Source organism: Pyrus communis, chromosome 7, assembly GCF_963583255.1.
Source record: "Pyrus communis chromosome 7, drPyrComm1.1, whole genome shotgun sequence".
In the NCBI taxonomy this organism is placed as follows: domain Eukaryota; kingdom Viridiplantae; phylum Streptophyta; class Magnoliopsida; order Rosales; family Rosaceae; genus Pyrus; species Pyrus communis.
The window spans coordinates 25187985-25198010 of NC_084809.1; the positions used below are offsets into that span (position 1 = coordinate 25187985).

Here is a 10026-nt window from a genome sequence, read left to right on the forward strand (position 1 = left end):
CATAGCGGTGAGCCTCTTAAAAACGGAGCTAGACTTAGCTCCCGACGGACGCTTCGATACAAACCCGAACACTAGAGGCACCGTCGAACTCTTCCGCTAGGCAAGTCTCTCAACAAAGGATGCGGTTACTTTCTGAGCAGCATGTTTCATAGGCCCGGGCTCAACGGTCATCTTCACCCCTTGGGGGAAGTTAGATCAATGACAAGCTTATCAGCGGCAGATGAGCTCCCACAAGTAGCAGAAGAAGTCATTGGCTTCTTCTCAACCGAAGGCTCACAAACAGGTGAGGAAAACCTCTTCTTTCCACCACTATTGGCAATAAGCTCTACAGTAGCGATCGGGCGAGCCAACGCCTCATCCTTTATCCGCTTTATCTCTTCCCTCGGGGGCAGGCCACCTTTCTCCAGGCGAAAAGGGCTCAGCAGCTAGCGCCACTCACGGTACTCAACTGGAATACCCAAGGCAACGTTCACTTTCTTCATATATGCCGACGTCCTTAGAGTTGACCCAAACTCCGAATCTACACAAAGTAACAAATATCAATAAATTGAAGTGATGGAGCAGCTCAACGAAAATTCAAGCAGGACAGGAATGAAGCAGTTCACTTACCATTGATAAAGGTATTTGGGACGCGCAGCTTAAGAGAAGAGTCAGACTTCCACTCTCCACTCACCTCTAAGGTATCTCTCGCCTACTCATGGTCACCTTTGCAAGACACATCGAACAGCCTATGGTGAGATCTTAACTGCCCCACGTCCTCTTTGTGGCCGATCTCAAAGAAATACCAAAAATCAGTTATGGTCAAGCCAAGCTTAAAGAACCTGCTCAAATTCTAGAATCTGACCATCGCACGAACTGCATTTGGGGAGCATTGAGCGGGCGTGCATTTCATGGAGCAAATCACCTCCTGGAAAAGACACATTATGGGAAAAGTAAATCCCAACACAAAGTAACATAGATGGAATTTGATAGCTCTCTTCCTAGCAGAGGCACCTTCTCCACATGGTTCATGGCCACTATCATCCTTCACCCACTTGATGCGAACCCAAGACGAAATCACATGCTTGTACGCCTTAAGAAAATCTCGAAACAGCTCGTCGGAATTAATCTTGACATGCGTAGCCTTAAAGTAACCCACCTTGCCGAAAGAACCACCTTGACGATACAAAGGTGGAGGATATTCATCACTTTTGCGGTCGGAGGAAGACATCTCAGAGTTTTTGCAAAAAGCACGAAGAAAAAAATATGCCTAAGAAAAGCAGCACAGATGTGGCCCAACAAGAAGGGAGGCCCGCGCCTCCTTCCTCTCCTCTCCTCCACGCGCAAGGCGCCCTAGGAAGAAAACCCAGGCCTCACAGCCCAGGTCCTACGCACAGAAAGGTCGGCCCACGCCGGTCCCTCTCCTTCTTTTCCTATTGCCCAGGCACCAGCACAGTAGCCATGGAGACCCAGCCCAAGCCGATCTCCCCATGCCAGCCAACACCCTTGCCGCACCACCTGTAGCATGTGGCTTCCATGCCACACCATTCATGCATCCTTGGCACCCACCAAGCCAATTTTTCAAGCCCCAAGGCTCCTAAAAATTCAAGAAGAAGAAAAAATTCAAAATTTTCTTACCTTGGTGTGGCATGGAAAAGAAGAAGAACAACGAGAAACGACTCTTTGCAAGGGCAAGAAAAGAAGAACGCTAGGGGAGGGGGAAGAAAAAATATCCTCTGGCTTATTTTTCTTGTTGGAATAATGATTGTTCTCCAAATTTATTTAAGCCCCTGCTTAAGGCAGAATTAAATAGGTATTGGGGGCAATTATTTTCCTTTTCCTAGAAGAAATCTATCTCCAAATCAAGAAGAATATCAAGTTCGAATTGGGTAACAACTCTACAAATCAAGCAGCTTGGGATTTCTACACCTACTACCTTTTCCATGCGAGTAGATAGTAGGTGTGGGGACATTTGTGGAGCCTAAAATGATCCCAAAAAATTCTAAAGACGACACGTGAACTTTTATTCAAGAAGGACAAGATTGCCCTCAATAAATGGGCAGGCTTCTCAGATGCACCCACGCGCAGCTCACATCCCTAAAAGATTCAGCAGCTGAACACAACTGCCCACAGCTCACCTGCCATTGGCAAGGAACGATTAATTATCCAAATCCTATCTTTAATACATTCCTAATTGCAGATTGACTCCAATCAAGTAAGTAATCCTAATTTAATTCAATTAAGGATTATTACCCTATTATCTCCTATTAAATATCTTGAGAATATTTAGAGAATATGTCTCCATTAAACCTTATATGGCCGACCCTAACCCTATAAATACCCCACATTCTACCAAATTGAAGGGGCTTTTGCAACCCTAAAAAGCCTTAAACACTTTACTCTCTCAAAGAAACTAACTTAGGCATCGAAGATCCGTTGACTTAAACCCCCCCCCACCCCCCCCCCCCCCCCCCCAAAAAAAACCGACCCTCATGGGCGCGTGAGGCTTAGGTCTTTGATAAAAGGTATTGATTGTTTTGTAGGTGCATTTTCGTCCAGACTGTAGACGACGGAAATTTGCATCTACAATATTCCAAACTAATTATTCACTGCCACGTAAAAAAATCAAACATATGGTAGCTCGTTATTGGTTTTGAATACAGCGGTGTCGTTGTGTAACACATTTGTGGGTAAGAAAGCCACATTCCCCACAGCCCACTTGGACTGCATTTGTTTGTACCTTTCTAAGTGGACAAAAGAAGAAAATGACAATTCATATATGTATTTTTTTTTTCTTTTCAAATGGATGGATAACATTCACTCTTCTAGCAAAGAACTGGTCCTCCATTCCTCAAGGCTACAATCCAATACAGGTTCTGATAAAGTCAAATTCCAGTTTTAATTAAATAAATACTAATTAAATCAAACAGTAAATTAACTAACTATAATAACTTCTACAAGAAGTTAAAATTTTATTCACCAAGCATGAGGGAAAAAATTACAAAAGCTCCAGCCTCCCTTAGGAAAATGGAGAAATACACAATTTATTTGAATTGTGTGCCATAAATAATACAATAATCCAATGTTATTCAGCAAAAAATCAGTACATTCACAATAGACACTCATCCAGTGCTTCTTATTCTTCCCCTTCCCTACCCTTTTACTCAAATACACGTCAAGAACATGAATGCGGGTGCCCTCAAATGCACACGGAGAAGTTAGCTGCCTGTTAGTTTTTCGCTGTGCTCATTAAGCCATGAAATGATGTCGCTAAAAACTCGAATTATCATTTCATCTGGCTCACCCTCCAAAAGGGAATGATAGGCATCCATGTAAAGGATGAGCTTCTTGTCGGAACTGCTTGCCTTTTCGTGCAGGACCTTACTTACAGATGGATCAGTTACAATGTCAGCCTCTCCATGCAGGATTAATAATGGAAGAGAGACCTGTAATGAAATTTATTAGAAGTGACCTAATAAATTTAGAATTCTATATGCTACTGCTGCTAAATTATACTGAAATACACTGAACTTTTCGGGTAAACCGTAAAACATAATATCTAAAATTTGAAATAAAATTGTGTCTTTGTTGAAAAGACAGAGCCAACTAACACCGGTTGTGCAGTCCCCTGCACTGTCCCCAAAGAATAAGAAACTACCACGACCTGTTAGATTCTGTTTCAACATTTTACAAACTTTTCGGCCAGTTTTGCGTTCAACTAACATATATTGAATCTAGTGGAAATTTCAGAAATGATGTGTAGGGTTTTGTTGACAGAAAGATACCTAACATAGGTTTACTGGCTGTGAAGGTCCTAATTAGTACATCTTGGTTCTAGAGTCAAATAGGGGTCTGCAAGCAAGACTCAGGTTGGATCTGAGTGCAATACCACTGATCTTCATTGGTCTAAAAGAAATGAAGCCCAACCTGAACCTCAATAAGCAGAAGCTAAACCAAATAGCGTCATGTCAAACTGGATCAGAAAAATGGTTTCTAAGAAAACACATCATCAATGGTCCATGGAAATGTGGTGTATTTGTCCTGTGCTACTGCTACTTCATATCACAGATCATAATCTAAAAGAGCAGGTTATATATGTAAATATTAAAGTCGTATTTATTTCCTTTTTGGATTTGTAATCCAGACAAACTGTAATGGGTTAAAGTTACTTCAGATGCAACCAAACATCTGTGGGTTAAACTTAATAAGAATTACCACCTAGTTATGTAGACACCGGAACTGTTAACCACCAGAAAGAACAAAGAAGAGATTACGGAATATGCAGCAATAGGCGTTACATATTAAGGGAAAAGGTTCACACTGAACATACTGGATAGAACTTGATGCAATCAAAGGAAACTAAAATGGTCGCTCAATTGGTTTAGAAATTAACTGTAATAAAAAAGGAGTCATGGATTGGCATACTTCTTCCAATTGGTGTTCTATCTCTTCAGTAGTTCGGAGCATTTCTAGAGCAGTTTCCAGCCGTGGTTTATCCTTGTAAGCAATAACATTATAGGCTGTCTGCATTCAGGAAAATGAACAAATTATCAGCCACAACTTCTGCAAGAAGATTAAAAAGAAATGACGCATCAAATCATGGCATGGATAACTAATTAGCACAACTTGAGAAAGCTAGTAAATTAGCATTACCACCCATCTTATGGACATAAGACCCTCCATGTTTTCACTACTTGAAACTATTCATCAAAGAAAAGATACTAACCATTTCTCTTTTCTTCAACTCTCTAAATGCTGCCTCAGCCAGATTCTTTTGTGGAACCAATTTTTGCTTTGGAAGGAACTTGGCCACACCAATCAGGATTTGTGTTAGTAGCCATGGTGGAACCATGTCATCTGCAATCTACAAAAAAAAAAAAAAAAAACAAAAAACAAAAAACAAATTTACACCTTTAAGTGAACGAAGGTGAAAATTAAAGAAAAATCTTCTTCCTAATGCTAACTCAACAAAGTTATGGAATTTACCTTGCACATTGGTGCAACTAGTATTGCGCCATTCCATGCGCTAGGTTGTTTTAGGTGAGCTTTCAGTGCTACAGCTCCACCCAAGGACTGTCCAAAGAGAAAGGTCGGGAGTGTACGTAACTCAGGCTGCTCTGCGCTCCAAATCAAAGTTTGTAAATATTAACAATTGAAATGAAGATGGCGTTTTGTCTATTTTCTTGTTCAAGGAACAGACAGACCAGACATATCCTTTAGTCTATCACTTGATTGTTCCATGGGGTGAAAAAAAAAAAAAAAAAAAAAAAGATCTATCATCAGCCAAGCAAGGCCGGCCCTGAAATTTTGAGGGCCTTGTGTGAAATTTTAACTGAAACTCTTACGAAGAACCATGAAAAGAAGTTACAAATTATTTTTTTAGTTTTTCCTATAAAATAGTTTCAGCACATAAATTTTAAAAACATATGATCATGTGGTAGGTGGATATGCATTTCCTGCATCAAAGAGCACCTAGTTTTGAATTTTTTGGGTGTTTTTTTTTATTATTGTTTTTTAACTTGTAGCATAGCGCAAATGTTGCGCAGCGAGTACCACTTGTGCTAATTGCATATCCTGTTTTCTTGCTGTACAAAAAAATATATATATATACGCATATTTATATGTAGTATGTATACACTCGGGGGCTTTAAAAATTAGGGCCCTGTGGGGTGCACCACTGCACTCCCTCAGGTCCGGCCCTGCAACCAAGGAGTTTAATTCTCTATTTCAGATGCAAAGTACAAAAGAATAAGTAGCTGAGAAGAGCTACATTACGTCATGAATAAAACTTTCCCTGAATTTGGTTTTTGACATCACTTTTCATCTGCTAATTTTTTAGGGTTGGAGGAGGTCATGAGTGAGCAAATTAATTTTTTATATTTAGAGCAGTTTCAATCCCTCTACCTAATATTTTCTAGTGCATTTCATACCAATGTATCCTAATCCCTTGGTACTTGGAAATCCGTCATCCAAACACCCCATTAGAGTTCATTTGACACTCAGATTTCCAGGTCCATACTTCTCACTGACTCACATTAGAAAGTTCTAACAGGAAGGTTAATATATATTTAGCATACCTTTGACTTTGGAGTAATGCTCAATGACATCATCTACAAGTCGGTCAAAGCTGGGAATATGGCAATGAAGACCTTCGGAGAGACCAAAGCCAGGGTAATCCATTGCAAAAACTCCGTACCCATTTGATGCCAGCTTCCTTGCAATTCCTGTAGATATCATGAAATGATTAGGTTCCACAAAGGAGCATGTCAAACGCAGAAATTTGGTCAGCAAATACTCTCATCACAGGTTACATGCCTTCAAAGAAAAAAGTGCAAGTATCTCCGTAGCCATGACAGTAACACACTATTGCCTTGGGACGAGATGTCGCTGGAAGCCAACTCTTGCAGAAGATCTCCAGTCCCCTGGAGTTCACCTCATATGACTACACAATAGAATTTGCTGTGATCATCTTCAAACGAAAAATAGACCGCAGAAACTTTGGAAATCTAAAACAGGGGCCCAATGCTTATGAATAACGTATCCTAGCATGTTACATGATCGCTTAACTTAATTATAGGTAAGCGGAGAAACTTGAAATGACATAAGTACGACAATGTAAGTTGATTACCATCGTAAAAGAGTTATTACCTCCTCCATTTTCAATCCATCAGTTGGTGTCTGCAAATTAACCAAAAAATAAAACAATAAACATTACTAAATTTAAAAAATGTCTGCAACCCCTTAACAATTACATAACATCCTGAACTCGAACTACCATTTAAGAAACACGACCGAAAAAATCAAAGCAAAATAGTATAAATAGCAAGTTTCAGTAGCGGTTCGTGCGGCCGTGTGTGGACTGCAAGACTGAACCGAAAACAAACTCAGGGACAATTTTTTTGAGCAGCAATAATAATGTCAATGTTAAAAATAAAAAAATAAAAAAACAAAAAAAATAAAAATAAAAAAAACAAAACAAAAAATTAATTTACTTTGAAAAATAGTGCATCCATTCCTCCCAACCACTTATTCTCATTGACCCATTTACAATTTTCCGTGTCAATCATCACCAACCCACTACAAAACCCAATTACACTCAAACAAATTACAACGTGCACGAAATTTTCGAGCTATATTCTAATCTAATCTAAATTACTTAGCGGGATTCAAACTTAGGTGCAGGCCGAACACACTCCACTAGCGAACTTGGCCACCTACAACTCAATCTAAATAAAACAATCCCACAAAAAATAATGAATAAAAAGTCCACTTTACCAATACCATAAGTAAACAGAGAGAAAAACAGCCAAACAAAATACCTTGAACAGAAAGTGGTCAATCCCAAGCTGAATTTCCTTGAAGGCCTCACGAGCGCGCCTTCTGGCGGGAGCTTCATCCATGTTTGCATCCAGAAGCTTCTGCAGTTTCTCGTCGACGCCTGGCAGCTGCCGCTTCTTGGGCGCCATTGCTGCTGCTTCTGTGCTCTTCTTCCTCTTTCTAAGTCGGAAACAAAACGAGACCGCCCTGAGCTCTGAAACGTTTCGAACGGAGTTTCTTTCTGGAGTCAGAAACGAGAACAACCAAATGATAAATCAACTGGACCGGGAAGTAAGGTCGATTGTACCGGGAAGAGAAAAAGGGTGGCGACTGTATCTGTATGGCTTGGCGAGTTTCAACGCCATCTGAGATTTTATTAAATTAATGATTAATTGTAGAAATAAATGGAATCGCCGAGTGGGAGGACGCCAAACCAAATGGGAATCTGACTTTTCGGAAATTAAAATAATTTAATTATGTTATCTACAGACTTGAAGCGATCTGGTTGGGAAGTCTTTAATATTGATTATTGAACAAATAAAAAGAAAAAAAAATGATGGAGGAAATAATTTGAGAGAGAATGAGATAATTCTATTTGAACTTTTATTTTTATTTTTTTGTAGTATGTTTTAATGTGAAGCATTAGTCATTTTTATATAGTGATGTGACTAATTTAATAAAGGGAATCAAGTGTTACAATCAATTGAGGAATGAATGAGCAATTTATTTGAGGAATCAATGGCTTAATGGTTCTAACATTTACCTTTTTTTTTTTTTTTTTTTTTTTTTAGTATATCGATATTTTTATACTATGGGGAGGGGAGTTCGGTTAAGCCACACAATGGATTATAACATTTACTTGAGAAATGAATAGTTATTTGAGGAATTAATAGCCTAGTGGTTACAACAGCTACATCAATTGGAGGACGGACATAAAATTTCTTGTAACACTCTTCTTTGGATGTTCATAAATTGCTCAGTTAGGTAATCACAGGGACTCCATGTCAATGTCTCGTCTTTGTCTCTCTCAAAAATAAAGGTATGCTATTTACATGGATGACCTAGAAAAATCGGTAATCGCCATGGGTAGAACGTCAAAACTCCTTAAGAGGACTTCCATGACTTCAGGCATGGCTCAAGTGACGGATGACCGTACCATAATTGGTGTCTCATTAAAAAGCTTTCTAAGCAAAAGTCAGTGGGATAAAAAACTTAAATGAGGCAAAAAAAGTACACGGGCCAAAACGTTGGCATCTTCGAGATGCCTTTCCCCTAACTAGCACATGACTGGATGCTTCCTTGAACATTGGCATCGTCAAGATGCCTTACGCTAGCTCTGAAAGGCTGCGTAACCCATTGTTGGAATATTTAAATTATTATTATTATTATTATTATTATTATTATTATTATAATATTTATTAATTGAATGGAAATTAGAAGCGGAGGCTTTTGGTAAATAGATGTGTCTATTCAAATGAAGAGTTGCAACTTTTGATTCTTCATGAATAGTCACATGCATTCCAAAGAGGTATCTCTAGTTCTATAAATAGGAAAGCCCCCTATAATCATAAATAAATTTTCATTGTTTTACAAAATCATACATAGAGTACACTAAATATTAGAGAGTCTCTTTAAGTCCATATGAGAGAGTTTTTCAACACAATCGTAATTCATGGAGCCTTGTGATTTGAAGTGCTATTATTAGAAGAATGTGGTCGTTGTATCTTGATAGACAAGCATTGATCAACCATGAGCACCGTAGTGGGGCGTAAACTTGTCTTAAGAACATAGTGTCTAACACTTGTCTCAAGAACATAGTGTCTAACACTTGTCTCAATCGAATTTTCAGGTTTTTCTAATCCATTATATCATGTTCATTTAACATTGGTTACTCATGTGCATTCATTAATTTTGATATATAATTGCATGAATTGTTTCTTAATTTTCTATGTGAATTAATACAGCAATTAGACCCTATTTATCCAGCAACCAATACCTCTAACGTGCTTCTAAAATGAGCTCTTAGGCAATAATTTGGTAAATAGGTCAACATTAAGGAGAGCTTTAGAAGTGTAGAATACAACTAGTTGAGCCCCCAACTTTTCTCATATGAGGACAAAGATCACTGCTACTTTGAATACAGCTAGATAGATGTACAAATTCTCCTATGCCTCTAGCTTGGATGGTAAAAGAGGTAACGTCAAGTATTTCTTCAAGTCCTAGAACGCCTTATCTTGGAAACTTGTCTTGCAAAGCATGTATCTTGGGGAAGTTTAATCCTCAACCCTCAACTACAAAGATTATTCACGACCCCTAAAGTTTCTTCAGAAGATTCAATGGGATATTTGTGGACCTATTGATGCGTGATTTATACGCACACAAATTAAACCCTCTTTTCGTCAAATTATAGTATATGTATAAGTAGGGATCGTTCTAGACCGGGGATTAGGAGGGATTGTTAATCACTTGGATTTGACTCAAAAACGTAAAAACACAATATAAAACACTAAACTAGACTCAAAGAATGTAAAACTAAACTTTAAAACACTAAGACAAACCAAAGACTCAAAATGCTTTTAAAAACACAAACTAAAATGATTTCTAACTAAATTGACATTAAAGTAAAGGGGGATTTAAGTTTATACGAAAATTGAAATAACGAAACAAGTTAAATAAACTAGACAGAATGTAAATATGAAATTGATGAAATGGAATGAATGGATGATAGAA

At 38.5% G+C, this 10026-nt stretch overlaps 1 protein-coding gene across 1 annotated transcript; it reads right to left on the reverse strand.

Annotated features, from left to right (window-relative positions):
- Window positions 1-2918: 2918 nt before the first annotated feature.
- On the reverse strand, window positions 2919-7875 carry LOC137740312 (caffeoylshikimate esterase-like). Its single transcript, XM_068480174.1, has 9 exons — window positions 7604-7875; window positions 7299-7510; window positions 6628-6657; window positions 6295-6421; window positions 6057-6203; window positions 4966-5096; window positions 4706-4843; window positions 4405-4503; window positions 2919-3425 (listed from the first exon to the last, which is right to left on the reverse strand). Exons 1-9 carry the CDS (start codon window positions 7659-7661, stop codon window positions 3198-3200), a joined length of 1170 nt encoding a protein of 389 aa, XP_068336275.1. The 5' UTR covers window positions 7662-7875; the 3' UTR covers window positions 2919-3197.
- Window positions 7876-10026: the final 2151 nt, after the last annotated feature.

Excerpts from the sequence above, each read along its gene's own strand:
- LOC137740312 (XM_068480174.1), bottom strand. The coding sequence starts at position 7,661 with ATGGCGTTGAAACTCGCCAAGCCATACAGATACAGTCGCCACCCTTTT. Across the intron at positions 4,844-4,965 it reads TAGTTGCACCAATGTGCAAG|ATTGCAGATGACATGGTTCC; the intron begins GTAAATTCCATA and ends TTTTTTTTGTAG. Across the intron at positions 4,504-4,705 it reads AGTTGAAGAAAAGAGAAATG|ACAGCCTATAATGTTATTGC; the intron begins GTTAGTATCTTT and ends TCCTGAATGCAG.